Source organism: Nuphar pumila, chromosome 15, assembly GCF_984573655.1.
Source record: "Nuphar pumila chromosome 15, dmNupPumi1.hap1.1, whole genome shotgun sequence".
Taxonomy (NCBI): Eukaryota; Viridiplantae; Streptophyta; class Magnoliopsida; order Nymphaeales; family Nymphaeaceae; genus Nuphar; species Nuphar pumila.
This window is the reverse complement of record NC_143263.1, coordinates 16,219,007-16,244,733: the sequence shown is the minus strand read 5'-3', so window position 1 is coordinate 16,244,733 and position 25,727 is coordinate 16,219,007. Positions and strand designations below refer to the sequence as shown.

The window sequence follows — 25,727 nt, the reverse complement described above, 5'->3', positions numbered from 1 at the left end:
CTTTTTAATGAAAATAGAAAAACCATTCAATTGATAGAACAGGTTGTTCCTACTAAAGCAATCCACATGGCCAAGTTGGTGCCCAAATGGCACAAGGGGAATGGTGGGCCCCTCTATAGCGACAGACATTTCTGCACCATAAATCGACCGTAATTAAGGCGTTTGCTGTCTGCTCTTGATTCAACACACTTGCACCAACGAAGAAGAAGGCAACACAATAAGTTCTATTTGGAGCCACAATTCACAAAACACCAAGGGACCCCCCATTACTGAGAATCGACCTTTTGAGTTTTAGCCTCACACCTTGACTTGGTGGGCTGCACACTGAGTGCTATAGCTATCAGAATTTCAATTTGACTTATATAGGTTTCTGGGCATTGACTTTCCACTAGCTAAAAGCAGCTGAATGTAGAAAGTGAAACCATAATTTTTGGTAATGTTTTGATGAAATTTTGCTTCAACCCAAGCTAAATGAGCTAAGCTCAAGCCAGCTTATCTGTAGAAAAAATACATTGTTTTAGAGCTGGAAGTAATAAGATTATAAAAAACATGAAAAATGGCCATACTATCTTTAAAAAAATGGAGCATTTTTTAAAAATGCCTACTAATTTGCTGAAAGCTAAAATGCCTACTAATTTTTTAAAATTGCAGATTCTCATCTTTTTTTAGGATATTTTTAGCATTCATGCAAGCAAACTAGTTGATGTTCATTCGATGGCTATGGTTATCTTAAGAGATTCTAAAACAAAGAAGATAGAACAAGAAGAAGAGAGATTCGTGGAAGAAGACCTTTCCATTTCTTTGGAAGGAAGGTGAAATCCTTATAAGATGTATGAAACAAAGGAAATCCAGCTGAACGGAAAGAAAAAATTTAAATGGGCCCAGAAGCACAAGGAGATTTTACTCGTTGGTGCCAATTAGGCGGTGTGTGGACTTTTGTCGCTCTCCACAGCGCATTCGGACTAATAGTCTTTATGTTACATCAATTCGAACTTGCACGATCTGATCAATTGAGACCTTATAATGCAAACACATTCTCTGCTCCAATTGTTGTTTCGGTTTCCATACTCCTGATTTATCTACTAGGTCAGTCTGCCAACACAAGAGATTTACATTTAAAATGTGCAAATCTTCTAATATTTACAAGCCTAGTGCAAACCTTTTAAAATTTAAAAGTTCAAGCTTTGTTGATTCACGGCATACATTTGCGGATGCCTAGACCTTCGCGAAGATGATATGTGAACTTCTTTTAACTAAAAACTTATATGAAATCATAAATTTTAGATTTGTTATGGTATTCATATGCACATAAATTTTATACATATACAATCAAATTTTAGTTTTGATATGGTGTTCATAGGCACAAAAATCTCATACTTGATGTGGTGCTTATATGCACAAAAATCTCATATTTGATGTGGTACTATGTTTATGAGCATGAAAATTTAGTTTATGCAGATGTATTATGCTCCATGCTTAAGTGCACAGAAAATAAAATTTGATATATCCATTTTATATCATGCTTATGTGCACAGAAAATAAAATTTGATATATCCATTTTATATCATGCTTATGTGCACCAAAAATCAAACTTGATTAGCTAGCGGACCTATCTAGGTAGGTCCAGACCCTAATACTAATGGGTCGATATTGTTTCTTTTGAATTAAAATGCGAACAAAGGAGATTAACATAAAATTGAATTTAAAAAAATAGAATAAGCTATTGAATATGTAAAAATAACTTGAGAATCATGTCATTGTTTTCTAAAATATCTTCTTCAATGGTTAAAATAAGCAAAACTTGTGCTTACAAAAAAATCTTGTTGTCATTAATGTGTCTGACGCTAAAAATCTCATCGCACAATGGAGCTTAGGCAAGAACAATCATTCCTCGCCTGAAAAACTTGCCAAAAAACAAATTGAGGACCACATAGATTGGGGACTACAAAACCCTCACAAAGAAACCCTATGTTATACAAAAATGGTTTTCAAATACAAAGCACAACTTTTGTACATATGTAAAGTTATTTAATGCACGCACGGAGCTTCGCAATTGCAACACACAAGGGTCGGGAGATTCGTGCAAAGAAAATTAGAATATTTGCGAACTTGACAAGTTCGCATGCTGAATATGTGAATATTCAGTAGGTTCGCAACTGAGGTCAAAAGGTCTACATATACAAAATAGGTTTGTAAGTCGTCTGCGTGAAGATCAAGAGGACATCCACAAATGTATGGCGCGAACATGCCAAAGTCAAACTAGAAAACATGTGAATGCAAGAACATTCATAATTAACCTTAAGGCATTCACATGTTAAATAGATTTGCATTGCATATAAAATTTGTGAATGTAAGACATTTGCTAATATCGCACCATATATTTATGGACATATGTCTTGACTATATGCGATTTTTTAGTTAAAGGAGGTTCGCATATTATATGCACGAAAGTCAGAACGTTCGCAAATGTATAGAGCAAACCTGCCAAACTCGAACTTTTAAATTCTAGAAGGTTCGCATTAAGCTTGTGAATCAAAGAATTCTTATACAAATCTCCTATGTTAATATTCAACTTGGCCATGTTCACAAAATTTTATTATGCTCACAAAATTTTCATGTGAATCTCCTTATTATTGAGATGTTGCGACCTTCGGACAACATACATATCTATTGCACAAACATTAATTGGTTCACTTGTGCAAAGGGTAAAATTATCCTAAAAAAAGTTTTGAATCAGAATTTTGGACCTGAGAAGGATTTCGGCAAATTGGTAGATATTTCAAAAAATGCAACATTTTAGGACAGTATGATCATTTTTTGTAAAAAAAATACATTCTTTTAAAGATGGAAGAGATAAAATTTTATCATTAAATCTATTTCCTAGAAACTGGAAACTTCAGCAATTTGTGCTACACCATATTATATGATGTAAAATATATTTAAAATGCATTTATTACTACTTAATCAGTTTATAAGAGCTAAGACAAGCCAAACACCAATTATTCATGCTCTTTGTAGAACCTACTTCGAACGAGTTACTTACAAGCCAAACACGAGTATTTTCACGAGCAGCTTAGCTTGTTTCCCAACACTACTACAAAATGTGACATAATTAGTTATCTAATTAGAGGTGTCGTGCTACCAAATCTGATTAACTCTTTGGCCTATTCGCGAGGTTCAGTCCAAAGTTCACACCAACAAGCATGAGCAATGTGCAGGGGTGACAAACCCAAATGAAAGAAGGGGACAAATGTGCACAGCAACACGGTAGGAGGGTCTCCAACAGGTTCTTCAGTAGCACAGGAGTTGTTTTTTCAGCAACACAGAGGTACAACTACAGTTTTGGCAAGTGGCTATTTTCAAAATTGTAAATAGGATTGTATCATAATTGGATTTGGGTATGAAACCCACTAATGGGACCATTTCTCTTGTTGGATATGGTGGGGAGTTGCAAATAGTAATCAGAGTTAAATGCCCAATAAGGAGTATGGGAATGGATCGAGACCAGCGAGATTGATCCCATGTCATTGTCCCATCTGCAAAACAAGGGGCTGGCTTCGATTATGAAGATGGGGCCATCAAATGGATACAGTTGGGATGGGTACCGACCATACACATTATATAAGCAGCAAAGAAGCATCATATTGAATCACTGAAAAGTTTCCATCAGCAGCCTCTCGATCCCCACGGAGCCTCCCCTTCAACCCCCAGGAAGCCTCCTCTTTTGCATTGAGAAAGAGGGGGTGTCTACATGGGATCTCGAACTAAGGGTAGGAGGGAACCACCCCATCACAAAGTGGAGACCATGTGGGCAGCCCCTTGGGGTCTTGAGTTAAACCAAACAATAGACGCCTTTCACCTTTTCCTCATCAAAAGTTTGTGATTGCCATTCAAACACCCAATTTCCTTACCAGTCAGCTCCCTCTTTTTGCATCCATGCCTTCCACTACACTTCAAGCACAAAACCTTCAGTTCTGATGCATCAAACAACGAAAAAAAGCCATTGCTTCTTTTTTCTTTTCCCGGTTTTCAGGTGAGACTGCCACAGATTTTCTGGTAACCAGGCAACAATGCCACTCCCAGTATCATTTCAACCACAGGTCCACCGCCAGATGAAGCTTGTCCACATGCTGTTGCGAATGAAACACCCCATGCTAAGGGCTCCTTTGGGCCTGTTTTTGCCATCCTGTCCATGATAATCACACTTGCTTGCCTCCTTGGTTGCCTACATGTTTGCTGCCACTCGCGTGCCAAAGATTCTGCCAAGATAGTACCATGCACGCAAGAGCTGGCACACAGAGAGCAGGCTTAAAGAAAGCATGCCCACAACCAAATCAGACAGTTAATAACAAGCAAACAATGTTGATAATGGGCAATCTAAGTGACAGAAACAGGCCTCAATGGGCAATTCTAAATGACAAACAGTCCTTAACACTGTGCAACAAACCATTTTCTCATCGTAGTATTGAGTATGTACACCAGTTTGTAATGTAATATGCACTTATGCAGTATATGTTCTGAGAGTGGATTACAAAGGGAAACTGCAGAAGCCATGCAAGAAATTAATCGTCGGCTGGATCTTGTGGTGCTTCATCTGCCTTCCTTTTTATCACGATCACTGGGCAGTCTGCATGCTTTGTGCAAAATTCACTTACAGTTCCAACAAATACCCTGTCAGAGAGCACAAGATAAATCTCCCATACATGTATATGGATGCCAGAGTTTTCAAGAAAAGCCACACCCAACTTCTAGACAGTAAAGAACAATTTCAGAGAGTTGGTTCTGGAAAAACCCAAATTTTTAACCTATCGAAACCCCTAACTTGAACAAAGCAACCTTAGAACCATGTTTTCAACATAAAAAAAGCTTGTGATTCATAGTCATGTACAAAAAGTTCTTGGATTACCGTGTCGATATTAATGGTATATTCCTGAAAAGAGGAAATATACTTTTCGCATTCACATTCATGTATCAATGTGATACCATGTGAGCAAGACAAAACTAGATGCACCCAAATGAATGTTTAAAACGAAGTTCAGGAGCATGAAACCAATGCTGGACGTAGGTAGGACCCACTCTGGGCTGGACCTCGCATTGGACAGTCCGATTCAACCCAACTGTTAGAACACATTCCTACACTAGTGCATTAGGCTCAAGAAGGTCTTGCAAATGGATCCCATTTTGGATCATCACTTCTTAAAGAAAAATGGTGAATGCTGCAGAGTACAACAGTTTAACTCACAAAATAGGCACAGAAAGCCGAACATGAACAATAGGTGCTCGGCTCAGATTGTATAGGCTTGTTAGGTAGTAACAAAATATAGTTTAGATATATTTTACATCATATAAAATAGGGTAGAATAAATTATTCAACTATTTGGTTTGGAAGCAATAGCTTTAAAGATGGAATCTTATAGATTAGAGCTCTGAAACAAGCATGTATATCATCCTTTGATTTGTTTATTTTCTGGCAAGCTGGAATTACTGTACCGCCCCTGCCAACTAACTATACTGTACAAAACTCAAAGAGTACTATTAGAGGTAAATCCTGATTTAAGATGATTAGCTATGCATTTACCCTTCTCCAGAAAAGAGAACACTACGAGTTTAATAGTTGCGGCAAAAGTGTTCAAATTTGTATAAAAAACACCATCCCAAGAGCATGTTTTCCTTATCAAGAATAACAACAATCCACAACCTTGCCCTGCAAAGTTACTATGGTTGATACCTTGGCCAATTCACATCAGAAGACATAAATAGGAATGTAGATTGAAGTTAATTCTTTCCCCACATTACTCTGCTAAGGTTGCAACATCATCTAGTAAATCAACAAATACCGCTGTAGATATGGGTACAGCCATTTTTATAGAGTTCCACGTTATTACCAGCATGCAAGGGAATGCCTGAAAAAAAAAAAGAACTAGTATGGGAAGTTCAGCAGCAAAGATGGACTGCCCATGTGACATACTAAGGAATGGATTCTGCAACCTGTCAATGATTAAAAAAAAGTATTATCCATGAACTTTATTTATTTTATGGCTGCATTCTTCTAAATAGGAAAGTAATTTTCCTTTTGTCCTATGTTCTTTATCTTAACTGCAGCATTTTCATGTATGCTTTTGAAGATCAGTGATTATTGGGTTGTACGTAAACCAATCACCACAATGACAAGTACATTGAATGTTTCAGATAGTTTTTTGGTCAGCTAATGTATCATAAAGATTCTTAGAACCTCGAAAACTTACTTCAAAAGTGTGAACAATGTTGTAATTAGCGTATCGGAACCCGTATCGCATGGGCCTGAAATATGGGTGTATTGTACCGTATCGTAAGATATGGAAAAAAACATTTAAATTAAGCAAAAAAAAATAAAAATCACAAGAAATCAGAAAAATCTAAAAATAAAAAAATGTAAAACTTAGAATATAAACAAGAAAGAGTACAAAATTTTAAAACAAGTAATTACATAAAAATAAATATAGTAGACTATTGACATGTCATTCACATGAAATAAAGTTCAATAATTCCTTTGTAACGCCCCAAAAATCCAGGACTTGTAACTTTTTAGAAAGGTTTAGAAAGCTTTGAAATCATACAATAATCAGAGTTTAAATAATACTTCAGCGAAAAATGATATTTTTAAAACCACAAGTCAATGAACCTTAAGCACATTACAGCGTAAACTTTCCTTTTGTCAAATCCCGCACAACCATTGAAATCAAATGGTTTCGAAATGGAGTTCCAATAATTGAGAATTCGTTTGTTGAAACCAAGAAGAAGCTTACTAAAACAGTTTTATTAACTCACGGTTTAATAAAAGAGAAATTTTGAAACACACTTTATACCAAATTTACCAACATGTCCTCAGGAGCGAAACGTCAGGAAAAGAGCTCTATCTTGATCTCATCACGCCATCGTGCCATCGCAGACTGTATTACCTATCCATTACCTGCCCATAAAATGGGTCAGTTTCGCTAAAAACTGGTAGGTGCACAGACATGACAATATTGAACATAATTAAGCAGAATAATTTAATGTCAAGTAGACAGACAATTATATAGCAATTTAATTTCAACAGATTCACAGAGCAACTATCATGAACACAATGCTAAAATTTTTACAAGCATTTTACTAGCACAAGTAGGCTAACTATTACAAGCAAAGCACTGCACAAGAAAGTTAACTAGCAAAATACAATGCTTCATCAACCACACACACAATTCTATAAGTATTGAACCTGTTGTACCCTATAACTTTCATATGGGCATAACTCAACAAATTGTGTGATCAGATTTAAATTATGTTTCGATATTAACTGGTCAGGCGGGTACGCGCAAGGCACGAAACATAGAAACAATCGAGACCAGTCCAGGGGTTTATTATGCGATGTGTTTTAGATAACCCGGATGGCTGACTGAGTCCGCTCCTAAGGGGATGACCAGTGACCAAGAGAGTAAATCCCCAAAGGCATAGGTGGTTTGTGGATGCATCCAATTGTAAGCTACCATTTGTAGCCCATTTCCCCTAACTCCGATGACTGGGGAATCTGAGTCTTTTGCCCGTAACTGCCATTAAAGGACCTGTCCATCGGAGTTTTGTACCATCCGTCCTCTCTCTTGACGAGCCATGTCGAACGAGCACGACGGGGGTTTCTTAACCGCCGCCCCGTTCTACATGCTCTGGTCTTTCGACCCACTCGAGCATCTTGCCTGTGAAGGCGAAACCATCACCATTATGTGTGTTATACGCGCCATTGCACGTTCGAGGTAAACATGGACCTCTCATCCTACTCATCGTAATACACAACGTACATGTTCAAAAGTACAATCACGATGAGAGGGGAATGAATTTCTCATATGAAATCCCCAACACATCTGCTTTGTAAAAGTACACAGTACAATCATTCAATTTCATATTTGTCATGCTCTAGTCCTTTAGACCCTCACGAGCCTCTTGCCTGTTAGGCGATCATCAATATTACATGATTGCAATAAGGTGCCAAAACACGTTTCGAGGTTACCATATACCGCTCAACCGATCATCGTAACACCAACATGACGTACCTGTCCAAAGGTACGACCATACCTATTAAAAGATACAACTACGATAAACGGGGGAAACGGTTTCTCAAAAGAAACCCCAACATTTATCCTTTATAAGAGAAGTGATACAATAATTATTTTGTTTCATAAGATCAAGTCTTTTAATTTATATTAACACAATGGCATGTTGTACGATACGAGATTTGCCTCGAATCACTCTTTTGAAGTGACGATACACATTGCATGCAGGAGATCGTTGCGAGTCTAGCTTCCGTTCTCCAAAGACACGGCAATTTGAGAGACTTACTTGATATATATTGAAACTCCCAAAACCTTCGAGCTTGCTTTGCAAGGTTGCACCCTTGATAAGTTGTGACCATTTTCAGGGTTTCTGAATCATATTAAAATATCACATTATAGTTGTAAAACATTTTATTCGAAAGTATTGTCTTGAAAAAACTTAGTCGCACTTTCGCAACCTGCAAGACTTCCAATTTTCGCCTTTGCAAAACGGTGCATCTGAAAACTGGATTCGCATAAGGAATCCATTTAAAAGGAACTGTTGTGCACAAGCGCAACTCGCATCCTTCAAAAATTAGCAAGGACAGGATATATAGAAGGCTGCATCGACCTGTATACCATAACTGCGAGCATGAGAACATTATAGTGTGATAGCAAAGTACTAAGTAATACTCGACATGCAAAATCGCACATTGAGCGAAAGAAGTATAAGCAAACCGCACGAGGTATAAATTTGTACATCGATTGAATACCTAAACCAGCAAGTAACTATGCAAACAGGGCATGAGGTACGAAACCATACATCAGTCACACATCTAAGCAAGCAAGTAAATGTGCAAATGAGGAACACGGTACAAATCTATATCTCAACTAATAAGCGTGCAAGCAAGTAAATACGCAAGACAGATAAGTACAGGAAGGAAATAAAGTATGACTTAGGCATATCTAGCATGACTGTTTTAGTTATTTCAACTTAATTCAGTTCATATACTGCCCTTTTTGCGCAACTTTCCCCTACCTTGGGATGTCGTGCAGCTGCGTACGCCTACGTGTGAGGATAATACGAGGGTTGAGCCGCGGAGCACGATCGGGAGCTGTTGCGTAAATATGCAAGTGTTAAATATTCAATTTTGCTAATATAATTAATGGTGCGACGAGGACATGTGTAGGTTTAGGCGACAGGGACGAGCCACTGTCGAAAACAGCAAGGCGGCAGGGGCCCTCGGCTCCTTCCGACAGAACAATAAAATAGCAGGGGCTTCAGCCCCTGCCTGCCAAAAAGCGAATGGCAGGGGCCTTGGCCCCTGCCTGACAAGGAAGCGAAGGGCAGGGGCCTCTGCCCCTGCCAAACAAGGTCACGCATGGCAGGGGCATCGGCCCCTACCTGCCAAAACAGCCGACAGGGGCCTCGGCCCCTGCCTCACGAAGGTAACAAGTGGCAGGGACACTGGTCCCTGCGTGCCAGCTAAGAACGGCAGGGGCATCGGCCCCTACCTCGCAGAACAGAGAACGGCAGGGGCCTCGGCCCCCTTGCCTGAAGAACGGGGAATGGCAGGGGCCTCGGCCCCTCCCTGAAGAACCAACAAATGGCAGGGGCCTCGACCCCTGCCTGACAAATTCACGGAGGCGCAGGGGGTGACAAGCCCCCTGTGTGCCGAGAATCAAGGGGCAGCAGGGGGATATCCCCTGCCCTCCCAAAAGCCAAGAGGCGGCAGGGGGCGAGCCCCTGCCAGCCCAGCAAAACACAGGGGCATCGCCCCTGCCAGCCGAGATGGGAAGGCGGCAGGGGTATTACCCCTGCGTGCCAAAACTCTAGGGGCAGCAGGGGCGAGCCCCTGCCTGCCGGGAAACAGGAAACGGCAGGGGCATTGCCCCTGCCTACCGGAGATTGAGAGGCGGCAGGGGGCTAACCCCTGCCAGAGAGAGAGAGCTCGGAACAGGGGTGACAGGGGGCAACCGACCTCCCGTCGGTTTCCCTATCACTCACAGGGGTGAGGGAGGAGGAGGAGACGGCATACCTGGGAGGAGACCGACGGCGGCGGCGGTCGGTGGCGTGCGCAGGGAAGGAGGAGAGGCGGCGGTCGGGGTTGCCGACGAGGCTTTCGCCTGCAGGGAACGAGAAGGGGGGCGGGGCATCGATCCTCCCCTCCCGCAACGCTCTTAAAGAGCTCGGGGAGGGGCGACAAAAGGGGAAACCCCGATGGGTTTCCCTTATCGGGTTGAAGGCGCGGTGGGGGGCGGCGCACAGGAGAAAGGGTTTTCTCAAAACCCTTTCTCTTGTGTCGGGTTATTAAAACCCTAAAGAAAAGGGGCCCGGGTCGGGTCCGAACCCGACCCGACCCGGGTCCAAAACAAGTTTTTTTTTGCGAGTTTTACACCTTAGATAAAGCCAATAGCATGGACGATACTTGATACTTGATAAAACATAGAAACATAATTTGCTACATAACTACAAAAGTTAAAAGGCTAAAAGTTTACTAAATAAACTCATGAAGTCAATAACATTGAAGTTCACTACAACTACATAGTTGACTACATGACTAAAAAAGTGAAAAGACTCAAAAGTACTACATATGTCACTACAACAAGCCTCATCAATCGTCTTCATTGTCAAACATTCCTCATTTATAATCAGAAATGACATCTGTTGGGGGCAACTGGGGCTTGTTGCTCTTCATCTAAATCAGATTCGGCATTGTGTTATACCAGTGCATGAAGGCCCTGCGCACGTGCCAATTCGTGTTATCTCCTATATATTTCACCAAAAATTGTCAGATATTATAGCACATGCATCATCTGAAACTCGCACACATGATCACACTAGAGCACCGAGTTCTCGAACAATGTGTTGTTACATGCGATGCACACCTCCATTAATCAATCCACGATAGAATTTGTATCTCAAAACATTACGCCATTCAAAATTGTTGACAATCTCACAAAACTGCCCCACCGGGTCATCACATCCAACCATTACTAACTCTAATTATCAAAATAAAATATCATTGCATACCAAAGTCAAAAAGTTTACAACTTAACATAATACAGTGATAGGACCAAGAAAGATCATACACAAGGTTACAAACTAAAAATCAAAATAGATTATATATATATATATATATATATATATATATCAGCTCAATGATTTTCTTTGTTTGTTGCAACGTTCACTAGCTTGAGATGTTGATGGTTCATCTTCATTTTCTGAAAAAAAAAAACTTCTGACATTTTTTCTCTAATGAATGTTGTATGTACTCGTGCCTTTTGTTTATCATTTTCTATGAGACTCGTAAGAAGCTTGACACAAACATCAAAGGGAATACGATGACATACCATACAATGGAGTTGTGATGCCCTACGATATGACATTTAAATCTATACAATTCACCATGTATTACAAAACCACAAAAGTTACATTTTACTATCCCTTTCAAAGGTGTCCCTAAATCCACCGATCTGCAATATTTCCATGCTAGATCATTTGAGCCACAACCTCCACCGTCCATCGACCTTTAGGGCATGATTTTGATATTTAAGAATATAAAAATAGGTGATTTAAGATGAAAAAAGAAAAAAAACTAAGATCAATAACAAATTTAGGACTAAAAAATGGCTAAAGGCAAAAATAAATAAATTAATTAAAACAACATCAAAAGAAATGAGCTTACCCTTGGTTTTGATACTTGAAGCCCTCCTCCAACTTTAATCCCACATAAATCAAACTCCTAGAGCTCGATTTTGAAGGTTAGAGGTAAAAAAAAGGTGTGTAGGATAAAAATGGGCGCGTTTAGAGTAAATCACACCATTGAGCAAGTTTTAAGGGTTAGAAGCCAAAAAACAAGTGTAGGATGGAAATGGGTAATATTTGAGGCAAATCACACTTCTAGGGCTCATATCTAGTAAAAGCCCTAATTTTAGGGTGGATTTGATCTCAAGATAGAGTGGGTAGGATTAAAAAAGAGGTTTGGGGAGGGAAAACATGAAAAAACGAGGTCAAAATGACCCTTAGAGGCTAAAAAAAGGCCTTCATAAGTGGTCGTTCACCACTTTTCCAGCACTGAAAAAGTAAAATAAAAGGGGTCGACTTGTACGATGTAGGGTGTATCATATGATACGATATGTCCATGTATCATACGAGCATATTGTAAAATACAATATACCCATGTATCATACGAGTCACATTGTATCGATATGATAATTGTACCGAATACGATACGAGCCTTATAAAAAAGGGGACAAGAACTAGCGACTGAATGAACAAGTGAAACAGAGTTCACAACAAAAGAGTTATGACATGCCATGCCAGGCAGGCGAGATCAAATAGATGATAAGTACTAAAACAACTGGGAACCCCTATCTCCAATTGATGGAAGAGGTTAAGGATTTGGTGGAAGAGGGGTTTTTGCAAAAGGCAAGAGACAACATAGCTCGAGTAGAGTCAACAGTTCCTGAACTACCATCCAGAAGAATTTCTATAAGGATGGTCATAGACTTGTCATGGGTTGGCTTTAAAATACACTGCAGAATAATGTAGGCTAATGGCAAATACAAAATGTTTTCTGCTGCCCTATACCTGACGCCAAAGCAGCCCACTGAGACAGAGATGTCTTCACTCGTATAAGGGAGACAAAAAGCATACCGAAGGAAGTCCTCCATGTCTTGGCGAGCGCAGGTATCTTGCCCAGGTTCAAACGCGAACAAGGTTTGCTCCCTGTACAATGTGTGGCTTTTGGTTTAAAGGCTGGAAAATGCATTTAGGAAAACACATTTTAAATACTCTTTTTCATGTCAGTTCTTACCTTCTTCCACTTATTTATTATTTGCTTCCTCTAATGCTTCTTAAACTCCTCATACTTCACCTGTTAAGGCATTTATCAAACACTAGCTGCTCACTTCCTGCTTCGTGCAATGCTTCTTGAATCCACTTCTTTCTTTGGAAACTATGCTTTCAGAAGTTTGCTTCGATTGTATTTACTAGAAAATATCTGAATCAAAATTCCACAATAAATTAACAAAAAGATCAAAAAATTCATTGACCCTAGAAGGTAACTAAATTAGAAATAAACTAAATTAACACTCTCTTGCTTCCTCCTCCATCTCTTGTTTACGGAACACAAGTGGGTTTGTGTCCTCCAGATTGAAAGGTCTGAACTCTGAAGACAAGCTTTCTCCTAAGAAAAAATGCTTTGCTTCCTCCTCACTAGTAACATTATCAACTGGAATGAACACAAGAGAGAGCACATCTAGCTGGAGCAGAAAGAGACTGAATTGCATGAATCTGACAAATGTACTGCCAAGCTGTTATCTGAGAAAGTTCTTGATTGTCTTGGGTGAGCAACCTAACAACTTAAACCAAGATGAGAAAAACGACTTGGTTTGATTTTTAGGACATGGAACTGAGTGGGTCCAAATACATGTCGTTATGTATCGGATATTGACAAACTCAGATCATTGGAATTTCAAGCCAGATATGATTTTAGCATTTTGTTCAAAACAGATAAATTTCTGAAGCTGTACTATGAGTATCTCTTCCACACCAGCTCACACACAACTGTATTTGTTAATTAAGAAATCACCTTCACTCTCCAGATCACAGAATCCCTTGGAAATGAGTTCAAATACGGAATATCAGACAAACTACCTATACCTATTGTTGATGCCACTTAGAATGTTCAAGATAAAATCATCAGTCATGTTTTTTTCACTGCTAGCCTCCCTTTCAAAAACCATAGAGGTTAAAGCCTCAATTTATATAAACTTTTTACAAGTGGATGGAATTACTTTTAGAATATATACATGCGAATAGAATTACTTGAGAACATATGTCCAACAATTAACCACCCTCAGCCCCAAGGAATTTGGCGCAGTGGGATGGGGACTAGGCTGCTTGGTGGGCGGTCTAGGTTCAAATCCCATGGGCGTCACCTCTTGCGCAAGCCGAAGCTTGGTGACTCCCTGAGGGCGGGGTAAGCCCACAGAGCTTTATGCTGCCAGTACAGCGACCATAAGTACAGCAGGCAAGGAGAATCGACTAGGTCCTGGGGGAGGTTTCTCAATATAAAAAAAAAACATCCTCATTTGAACACCACAAAACTCAATCTCCTCACAACTAGCCTGAAGGTTTGATGAACTTAGAAAACTTTTTTTACCTTTGGGTGATTACAATCTCACCTAACAATCAATATCACAATTTCTAGTCTGTTTGAACACTACCTTTAATCTTTAATCCACTTGCCACAACGTTATTATCACCTACATACATATCCTCATGCCAACTCAAGTCAAATAGGAATTATCTGCACAATCTTTACTCCCACATCATGCAAGCCTGCATTGTTTTTTCTTGATGTGCCTCATGGTTGAAACACTTGCCTTAGACTAGAGACTACCTCAAAATAAGGTGCACGTAACTTGACTGGATAGCTGGTCAATGCAGGTCAAAATCCTTGTTTCACCAAATTCAAGAGAAAACAAAGGGAAAAAATGCACAAGCTAGAATACTCTTCTTTTGGCAGATTGTGAAAGTCAGCCTAGCCTAGTTTGGGTGGTGCTTGGCCCCAATAAACTAAATTAACCAAAAATAAAATTTCACAAGAGAAATTGTGTCATGATTATAATCCATGATTTCAATCAATTCATAAGTTCCATTATATTATACAAACAGAACTACAAACCCTCATTCAAATAGACATACATGGAAAATAAAGAATGTACCACACGTTAAGAAAAATTGCATATGCATAGCACCATACCTAATAGTACACACATATGCACAAGATTGCAACAAACATGATAAACAGATGAAGATAATTCGCATTAAAAGAAAATCACATTCATAACTTTAAATTTATCAAATCTATTAACATCATAAAGAATTGCATCTATACCAACTTTCCAACCTATCTATACAAATTATAGGAGAAAAAAATAAGTGGATCATGCTTCTCAACCAATAGCACAGAGAATTACTATAATGCCTTGCCCTAAAGCCATAACTTTTATGGTATGCACAGGGTTAGGCACTAGGCAAGCAAAATGGGACCTCGCCTAAACAGGCAAATCTTTGACTCAAGCAGCATACAATCTGAGACCTAGCAATACCTAAGCCGTGGAAACAATACAGTCTTGCTTGGTGTGACCTGGTGGACTAGGTTTTTCCAGTAAGATAACAACTTTCCTTAAAAATATAGGATGCTTCACTAATTCCTTCAAAATTTTGAATTTTCTGTAGGAAAAATGATTTTCTTTTGGCAGTCCTTAGCTACAGACTGTTGAAAACATTTTATGACAAAGCATTGGTAACATATTGCTGAAAGTATCTTTTTGGATAGGCAAGCTGGGGAATGACCCTGCAGGATTCAACCTGAGACCGATGCTGTAAATATCAGTTTTGGACTGCATCATTTTTCAAATCGATTGAGAGTAGAACCAAATCGAGCTGAATCAGTCACTTTAACTCTTTTTTTAGTTAAAAAATCGTTAAAAACTAAAAAATATAAAAAAAAAATAAGGATCAATTCAACCCTGATTGGCTGAATCGGTCTGATTCAGCCTGATTCGAGGTGAATCAACTGATTCGATGCATATCAGCTGATTCAGGCTGATTCACATTAATACTGACAACATCGCGTGAGACCCCTCAGTTTTGTAACCAACCATCCATTATCTCCATTAATCCCATCTAAAGTAAAACTCTATCATGCAAGATTTCTTTTTTTAAATTTCCCTAGGGAACTTTACTTCATGCAGTATCGTCTGTGAGGATTACACATTTTCGCTAACATAACTCATTTTCACTAGAAACATAGGCTTACTCTAGTGATACATCAACGAGTTTGCAGTCCAAGGACAACACCCTGTGATTCAAGCATCCTTCCAACACATGCTAGATTCTATTGGATTTGTGCTATGGTAGATGCTGCTCCATAGATATGAGAGTATCACAGCTGCCTTCTACTTGCATAGATGGGCTCACACTTTGCTGCCCATCATCATTAAAAATATGCATATCAAGTGCAGTCAGGTCAGAGATCTTCGTACTCGTGACAGAAATGGTAGAACAACTAAAAATGGCTGACTTAATACCTTTTGTGAGTGACCAACTAGTGTGATAGTATTTTGGGGCTGACCAATTTCAATTATATCAATATGTAGTTGAAAATAGTAGTTATCATCGTGCTGCAGTGCATTACGATCATCGTTAGCTGTAGCATCATGAGGATCCTGTTCAGCAATACTGCAATCAATCCTAGATGGCCAAAAGGTGTGAAATGTGAGACCTTCAGTGGAGTCACTAGTATCATTGGGCTGAAGCCCACATCTTCATGAAAAGAAGGCATGCATGGATATGAGGACACATTTTGCCTCTAAACCTTAACATTGATAACTCTTATATTCATCATCAAAGCTGATGAACTGACTAATTCTTGCTTTGGGAGCAGGTAATATTGGGGCGGACTAGAAACATTTGGGTTGTAAAAGATGATAGTTACAATCTTTACCATGCAACAAAGTTAAAGAGATATCTCCATGCAAAAAGATCAAAGCCATAAGATTAATGAGATCCACTGTAGTGTGAAAGCTTCACTTCATAGATTTATCCTCAATTTTGCACCACCAATTATAGTGATTGTTGCCTTTATTATGTGCCAATGCTTCCTTTCCACAATGCCATTTTATTCAGATGTCTTAGGAGAAGACAACTCATGCAAGTATTTGGTAAAACGAGCTACGTATATGTTCATCACCATCATCACTTCATAGGTCAGAATCTTACAAGAATGAACATTTGAAAGCTAGAACGGACTTACCCTTGGATTTCAGAAAGAAGATTTAAATAAAAAAGGGTACAATAAAAAATGAAGTTCACATAAAATTGTCATTAAGACAGAGACATGATTGATACAGTGCCCCATACATCATAAGGAACAAGTTCAAATGTGAATGAAGCTCTTTTTATTAGAATAAAAATATATCAGAATCCATGACTCTTAGAAAGCCTACAACTGGAACAAATAAAAGAAGGATCACAAGTTTTGTTTTCAAAAGAAACAAGGTCTTTACTGAAGTATTTAAATAACTTGAGTTGCAATGACTAAGCGAATGCCACAACTTAGTCTCTTTATTAGATTTTTCCACATCTAACAAGAGTAGTAGACAAGAAGACAATGAATTGGAACACAACCAAGCTTCATTCAAAATAGAAAGGTCTCCACAACTTCACATAAATATAATATAGAGAAGATGTGTTTGCAAGAGTTGGTCTAATCCATAAGTTGGGACATTAAAATCAATTTTTTTAATACTAGAAATAGGAAGTGTATAGACAATTGAAGAGAACATCTTGTACGAATTACAATTATCCCTACATGTGTGACGAATAGATGTTTTTTATCATAAGTGATCACTTCACTTAGAATCATAGTCACAAACATCAGTCTCGGCTATACTCAGCAAGGCAATTTCTCGTGATAGTACAAGTTTGGTTGATATGTCTCGGAAAATTCTTGGAAAATACTTTATGCTAAAAAAAAATTAAAACATAAAAATAACAAAGATAAGCAATAAAATACACCTATAATAAAATAAATAAGTAAAAAAAAGAAAGAAGAAAAATATATAGAAACAAAATAAAAACGAAAAACTGATAATTTTGTGATATTATTGCAAATTTTTGATGTTTTAAAAATATCATGATATTTTGAACTTTGAAATGTTTTTTTTATGAATTTATAGTGATATTTTCAAAATATCACCTATATTTATGACTCTGCTTAGAATATAATATACCACAACATGAAGAGGCTTACCTGGATCACTTGTAACATGATGTACAACTCTACAATCTAAACATCATGGGCCTTGCAGTGGGGGATTCTGTTGAATAGGTGTTACATATTTATTTTGCTGCCCATAGATCCTTTGTCAAATTATGTTGTACATTCAGTTGACTAAAGAATGTATCAAGTATGCCAAAGTCCAAGGTAATGTTTAACAAATCGCCGAGTCAACTCAATGAGTTGGTTGGCTCAGCCAGAGTTACCGGAGGTGACTAGCCTAGTGGGGAAGCGTGCTTCCCCGAAGCGCGTTTCTGAAGCGTGAAATGTCGCACTCCCGAAACGCACTGGGAAGCGCCGATTTTTTTTTTGGAAGCTCACTTCCTCCGCGCTTCCCCCTTTTTTCATTTTTTTTTTGTATTTTTATTTTGTTTCGCTTCCCCCTCGCTTCCTAGGTCGCTTCCAAGACGATTCTTGATTCACTTTTAAATCGTTCCACGCTTCCCGCTTCCTAAAATTTTGAAAGTGCCACGCTTCTCGCTTCTCGTATCACTTCCCCCTCCCGCTTCCTCAACTGGTAACCATGGGCTCAGCCCTCTACGTAAGTCAAAGTATTGGATGACCAGGTTTTCCACAAGAACCGAGTCAAACAAGTTTTCATATGACTTCGCTATGACTCGCTTGGGTCAACTTATGACTCAGTTGAGTCATATGTATATGTAAATTATTTATGTATTTATTTATATATTGCATGAGTTTACAATGTATATATTTTGCATTATGTATATATACTCATGTAACTGTATATCATATATATTTATATATGTAACTACCTATATATCTGTTTGATTAATACATTTAAAAGTTAATATGACCTGGGTGAGTAAATGAGTTTACTCACCGAGTCACAAGTAGGGATGGCAGTGGACTGGGGGGGGGGGGACGGGGCCCGCCTCGTTTGGACCAGGGATGGAGGACATGAAACGGGGAATGGATCAGGGATGGAGGTTAAAATCAAAACCCGTGCAGGGACGGACTTACTCTTGCCCGGCCCCATCCCATCCCTGATCCCCCATTAAGAAAATTACTATTATACCCTTATACATATTATAAAATCATATATATATATATATATATATACATATTCCTAACCCTAACATAAAACCCTTTCTCGAATCTCTCCTCTCTCCTTCCTCTCCTTCCACTAACGAGTCGCACAAGCTCATATTCTTCTCTCCCTCCCCTAACGGTGAAAGGCTAAAGGCGACAGTGGCAAAAGGACCGAGGAAACGGGGCCCCACCCTGCCTCACTCCGTTTGGAACGGGGATGGAGGTTAAAATCAAAACCCATGCGGGGATGGAGGGCAAAAGTTTGAGACGGGGCGGGGGTGGACCTTGTCCCCTGCATCCGCCCCGTTCCACTGCCATCCCTATTACTATCTAGAAATGGTTCTTCTCATTCACTGTTGTGTTGGCTGTTGTATGTCAAATTACTTCTTGGCCATCTCCCCGATCCTCCCATAATAGAAACACATTGAATTAACATATCTGATCCTATGTTGTCAAACCAACTGCTTGCACGCTAGTGATAATATGTGGAAACGACATAGTTGATAAACATTAATGGCAAGATCCAACCCAAACCACATATTTAAGCAGATTTCATTCATTAACCTCACAGTCAGATTAAGATTTAGTTTCAGTTATTTCTTATTCACGTCCGCATCCTAATCCAACTCCAACAAGGGCACATATGATTAGTCAGATCTCATAATACCCACATCTGAACTGAACCCAACCTGTTTGCATTCCTACTCCATGGGATCATAGTGACAAAAGTTAAAAACGGCAAAATCTCGGCAGGCAAAAAACTTGGGAGATTTTAAAATTTTTCATAAATCTTGCATTTTTTTCGGCAAAATCTCGAGAATAAAAAATAAATTTAAAAATATAAAAAAATTTATTTTTTGTAAGAAAATATATATAAAACACATTTAAAAATAAAAATCTCGGGGGTTTTCACGATAAATATCTTTTAAAAATATAAATATCGCTATATTTGTCACATTTTGAAAATCTCGCAAGAAATTGACGTTTTAAACTTTCAGGCAATTTTCTCACGATATATCGGCGATATTTTTATAAATATCGCGATATTTGTCACAGAGCATGGGATATACTGAACGCAATCATGTAAAAAATGTCCAAATAAAGTAAACTGTGGTCTACAGAAAGTATCTCAATCATGGTCTTATGGATTTAATATGCTCGTCTCATAGGAAGATATATCAATTTAAAATAAACTATTGTCTAAAACAAGCATCTCAAACAGTCACATGGATTTTTTATGCTGTTGGTGCTCGTGGATGTACCTCAAGAAAAGTGAGGGTGGGCAATGAGATACCAGAGCTTGCACATTTAGTAAGTGATACAAGCTCAAGCTTAAAGCTAGCTCATTAAGAGCTTCTCAAAGTTTAAATAAATCAAATACTATTATAAAAAAATAAACTAACAATTATGTGCATTTAAGAATATTGAATAGAACTTATGATATACATTTTGGCTCATTAGAAATCAAACTAAGATTTATACATTTTCTTTAGAATGTTTTAACATGAAAACCAGTGTTATCTATGGCAGTATTTCTGTGGGCTTGCAAGAGGAAGTCATAAATTTAATTCCTGTTTTTCTTCCATGTTTTATTCTAGTACATAGGTTATATATTAAACTTCTTTCTGTAGGGGTTTTCAGTGGCAGATTATTTAGCTTTTCACTTTATTTTCCTTCTTATTTTATGTTTTAACCTCACTTTAATTCTATTCGTTTTGACCCACAGCTACAAGTTTTTAAATAGGCACAAGCTGAACATCATCACTATCATTACCTCAAGACACCAAAAAAGACATCTAACCATTTGACATGGCTAATCATTAGTTCTTTGTTTTACTTCTTCATTTTATCCTTGATATATAATGGTTGGTGACCAACTTACCTTGCTGGGTCATGAATATTAATCTCTGACAGTTTTATAAGTTATGGTGTTTGTTGCTTATGCATAAATATATACCTGCCACATTTCACAAGACATGTAATGAAAAGCTTATCTTTGTGAGTGTCAATATGTTACTAACTCCAAGCTATGTAGTCAAAAGCGCTAGGCGGTGCCTAGTCGGTAGACCCCTAAAAAGATTAGTCGAGGACTAGGCGGGGCTAGTCAATACCCCAATTAAAATATAAAAAAATATACAAAATATACATAAAAATATGTTTAATTCTTTTACTAACAAGATGTTTTCATTATACAAGTACAAAATTACGCATGCTTTCACAAAATATATTAATATACATAACCAGAATATATATATATATATATATATTCAGCATAATCAACAAAATATGCTTTTAGCCTTTCACAAAAGCACAATAACACATACATATATAAATAACATGTATACATCAGAAACAAAGTAATACACGCATATATAAAAAAACACAATCAATTAAAACTAATTGTGCATGCTTTCAATGTTTTACAGAAAATATCTCAAAAGCAAAGTAAGACACACATATAATATATATATATATAACAGAATATATAAGAATAATGACTAAAATGCCCTCATGCTTAGGCGGGGGCAGATTAGTTGCCGACTAGGCTCCTTAGTCGGTACCTAGTCGGTAAAATTGGTATCTTTTAAGGTGCCCACCTAGGAATTGCAAAGCCTAGGCGTTTTACTTACGCCTAGACCGACTAGTCGGTGCCTAGTAGGGGCTTTTAACTACATAGACTCCAAGTCAGATCCCTCTTAATTGCAGCAACAGAAAAGAAATCATAAAATCTTCTAAACAAAAATAATGAAAATGTGAAGAAATCATAAAATCGAGTAAAATATTGGTTCCATATGTGCAGCTCGGAAAAGTGAATTGGTATCTGTATTTATCATTGCTAAATAATCCTCCATGTGTGATTGGCAATGTAAATGACCCAAAATGAAGTGTGGAGTCATTCACAAATTTTTATGAATTAGGGATTTATGAATTCTCGGAAAAAGGGGAGTTCTGTCCACCCGTTCTCCCTCCTTTCTGTTTTTTATTCATAGTTTACAGGACAACTGGGCCTTCGCTTAAACACGATATTTCCGCCTCTGAGAGGGGAAGGAAATGTTCAATACACACAGTTCATGCAGCCACTGCTAGGGTCATCAACCATCCAAGAAACATGCACAATCAAGAAGAGCATAATCATCCTAGATGACCGCCAATTGGCTAACATTTACCTCAACCAAGCAATATACATGCAACTTAAAGTCTTAAACCCTTAGTCAGCTAGGACCATCCACATGACTACTTTCCACTAAGATCATTTTAGAGGATTCGCTAAAAGAATGCATGATATGGCAGGGAAAATAGAGTTCAAAGACTCTGTGTTGCAATCTAAAGTTAGACACTTACCATACAATAGATCTGGGTTTCCAAATAAAAGCCTCCAGGAAGTGGTAAGGTTCCATGAGAAGAAATTTATATTCTTTTTACTAATTAGGGTCAACATATTTCATGTCACGTAAAATACTAGCCAAATTACAAAATAAGCCCAAGCATGCAATGCAAATATCTTAGACTGAGCTATATTGGGGTTGAATCTCACCAGGGATACTCTGCCAGCTAGTCAATTCAAAGCACGACAAATTTAAAAACAAAGAGAGAAAAGAAACAAGCCAACTTATAAAGAACAATAAGCCCCACAATTTGCCTATTTCTAACATGATAGCCTAATTATTGCAACTATATATATATATATATATATGAGAGATACTTTTATCAGAAACTGTGCATGGAACTTGTTGGTTGAAATTACCTTTGGAATGGACCTAGTCCACGACTCCCAACAACGAGAATATCTGGTTGAACACGCTTTACTTCACTGCAAATAACCTCCTTTGGATCACCTTTCTTTATCCATGCTTCACAAGGAACCTTCAAGTAATGAAGGTCATATAAAAAGTTATCATTAGTACTTAATAGAAACAAAGAAAATAAATTCATAGGTCAAAAAAGGTGGTTTCCTACACCAAGTTCATGGCAGCGTGAAACAAAGTACTCCAATAAGTGAAACCCTTTAATTTTGTTGCTTCGCCTAATATCTCGGAAGTCTTCTGGTGATGAATAGATGCTATCCATGTCATTGAACTCTAGTTATAACAAATAACACATAACCGGTCAGCAAGTATTGAATTTCAACTACAAGGTATCAAACATAAGAAGCTACAAAATAAATTAAGCAAATTACACCAAGCATAGCATCACTATATCAGGTAACAAAAGAGATCATGAAGAATCAAAGAGACGTTCACTTGTAAAAGATGCCAAATCAAAATGGCCATGCTAGCCTGTGTGACATAATCAATGCAGCCACCCTTCTTCAAATTAAAACTGAAGTTTTACTACGTCACAGCGATTTGTCTCAAGTGTAGTGAAATTCAAAACAAGGGACTCAAGCAACTGAATCATAGATGAGGAGGATCCCAAGAATAATATGGATTATGGACTATGGAAGGTCAGTACATGCAGACAAACAGAAAGAGATTAACATAGAGATACAGCCAAGTCTATCAGCATGACTCCAGTACTGAACCATAAAGCATAGTCACAAATGTTGGGAATGGAAAATCTCGTGACACTTTTACAAATTGGATTTTTCTCAGGAAGATCAAACATAAACTACATGTGGACACTTATAGTAAACATATACATCATACAGAAATTGCACAAATGTTTTTGTGTTGAAATCACATTATAAATGTGATATTTTGAAAATATGAGGTTTTTTGAAAATATTGCTTTCTCACCATAATAATGTCCATTGAAAAATATTGTGTTAAAAGTGCGATATTGTCAAAATATTGACAATATTAGTCATTATTCCATAAATTTACAAGTTAATGCGAATGAAACGGCTTCAATGCAGTTCCCTGACCCCATAAAGTTACACATTCAGCAACTGTTTTAGTATATTCAGAAAGCCTTTCTTCTGAAATCAGTAAGACCATACATGCACATCTTTCGGATGTTGCAAAAGGTCGCAACCTTTAGCTTCTAATCCTTATTCTCAAACAAGAAAACAAAAGCCTGTCTAACACACACTGTAAACACTTGATAATTGCCTTTACTTTTAAGATTGTACCAAAGTACAACCTTACATGATTATCTGCAATGATCAAATAGAGGAAAAGCATGCACGTAATATACCAAGGACCTCCAGATCAAGAATGAACATAATGCTTACAGTTTCAGAACATGGAATCAGTTATTATCTATTTTTACATCGCAATTGAAGTTACTCTTTCCAGGAAATCTTTCAAAAGTAGACGATATAGAACGAATCACCAAAAATCATCAAAACATCAAGAAAATGCCAAATTACCAAGGCCAAGAAACCATCAAAATGAAAAATGCAACAGAAACGATACAAACGACATACATAACCACGATTCAAGAACTATAAAACAACACTCTGAATATCACAACGACGACCCGCGATATTTAGCACCACTGAAAGATTTTCAAAGAACAAGGCTAGCGACTTGCTGCTTTGCTAGTGACTTGAGCAAAATTCTTGTTAAACAAACTAGAAAACAACTTTCCTATATAGACCAGAAACACCAAGAACCGCAAAGCAAAGAATATTCCAATTAGAAAGACACCAACAACAATATTTCCATATAAATCAACAAGATTTGTGAATTTCTCCTAAAACAACACTAGCAGAGAGGGAGAGAGAAAGTAAACAAATAAACCAAACAAATAACGTCCAAGAAAAGAGGGAAAATGGAGGAAATGGAAAGGATAGAGAAGGTGGGGAGGGGTCGAATGGATATGATTGATCGTTTGGAGGTTACCATCTTCGTCGAGGACTCGGACGTGGAGGAAGAGGAGCTTGAAGGGTGAAGAAGGGTTGGGTGGGCGGATGAGCTTGTTGACGAGCCAGTCGAAGGCGTTCCTGCTGCTGATGGAAGGGTGGGGGCAACCCTTCACCGTCGACTCGTTCACACCCACCATGATCCTCGTCGGACCCTCCTCCATCGCTTGCTACGACCACCTCTCTCTCTCTCTCTCGCTGGCTTTCCGACGGTTGGCTGCTTTCCCCATTCCAACTATTTAACTTTTCTATCAGGTGGCAGCAGCAGGTCGTGGTTTCGAACCTCGCTTGGCTTCGTGCTAAGGGTGTCAACGAGCCTGGTTTACCCGGACCCGACCCGAAACAAACCCTCAGGTTCACAAAAATAATGTTTTAGAATACCTTATTAACTAATGTGCCAAACACACCATTGCCTTTTAAAAATCTTTTCAAGTTACAGCTTTCAAACAACTTTTTATTCTGCAAAGACATGAACTACTAAATTGTACTTCTACAAAAGTTCATCCAATATATGAGGCTCCAAACACAACCTAAGTACATTTCTAATGACTTTTTATAAATTTAAATGTAAATAATAAGGCCACAACTCAGGCCTACACTAATGTCCAGCTTTATCTTCTAAGACATTGGATCGTGCTCAACTTTCAACTTCTAAGGCCACAATTGTGAGTTGAATTTCGACTGTCCTCATTTTGAGGAAGAAACATTTGAAGATTTTGAATAAAAATCCATCGATGATAAATCAAACTCTCTCTCTCCCTCTCTCATTTGATACCACATTAATTCTCCTAATTGGTAACTACTGCCAAAAATCAAATCTTGAACTATTTTAACTTTTTCCTGTGCAAAAATAGGTTTTCTATTTCAACTTGAATTTTTTGCTGATATTTTGCCCAAAAAAGCAGGAAAATTAAGGATTTTCAATTTCTCAGGATAAAAAAGGATGACAATTTTTACCGTTTTAAACTATGT

General features: G+C 38.0%; 1 protein-coding gene across 5 annotated transcripts; it reads right to left on the bottom strand.

Annotated features, from left to right (window-relative positions):
* Positions 1–3,704: 3,704 nt before the first annotated feature.
* Positions 3,705–24,991, bottom strand: LOC149814629 (universal stress protein A-like protein). 5 transcript variants are annotated; one of them, XR_016427870.1, is made up of 5 exons: positions 24,736–24,978; positions 22,907–23,028; positions 22,695–22,813; positions 4,448–4,671; positions 3,705–4,307 (listed from the first exon to the last, which is right to left on the bottom strand). XR_016427870.1 is itself a non-coding variant. In XM_089988704.1 (5 exons), exons 1-4 carry the CDS (start codon positions 24,917–24,919, stop codon positions 4,563–4,565), a joined length of 534 nt encoding a protein of 177 aa, XP_089844830.1. In that variant the 5' UTR covers positions 24,920–24,978; the 3' UTR covers positions 3,705–4,307; positions 4,533–4,562. The 5 variants fall into 5 exon arrangements, 3 of the variants coding, with proteins under 3 accessions (XP_089844830.1, XP_089844829.1, XP_089844831.1); XM_089988704.1 differs by having other exon boundaries at positions 4,533–4,671; XR_016427871.1 differs by lacking the exons at positions 3,705–4,307; positions 4,448–4,671 and adding exons at positions 11,168–12,774; positions 12,863–13,048.
* Positions 24,992–25,727: the final 736 nt, after the last annotated feature.

What these genes read in the sequence shown, in the direction of transcription:
- LOC149814629 (XM_089988703.1), bottom strand. Translation starts at nt 24,919, where the DNA reads ATGGAGGAGGGTCCGACGAGGATCATGGTGGGTGTGAACGAGTCGACG. An exon ending in CCGAGTCCTCGACGAAGATG is followed by an intron (nt 23,029 to 24,735) that starts GTAACCTCCAAA and finishes TGTTATAACTAG; the next exon opens with AGTTCAATGACATGGATAGC. An exon ending in CACGCTGCCATGAACTTGGT is followed by an intron (nt 22,814 to 22,906) that starts GTAGGAAACCAC and finishes CATTACTTGAAG; the next exon opens with GTTCCTTGTGAAGCATGGAT.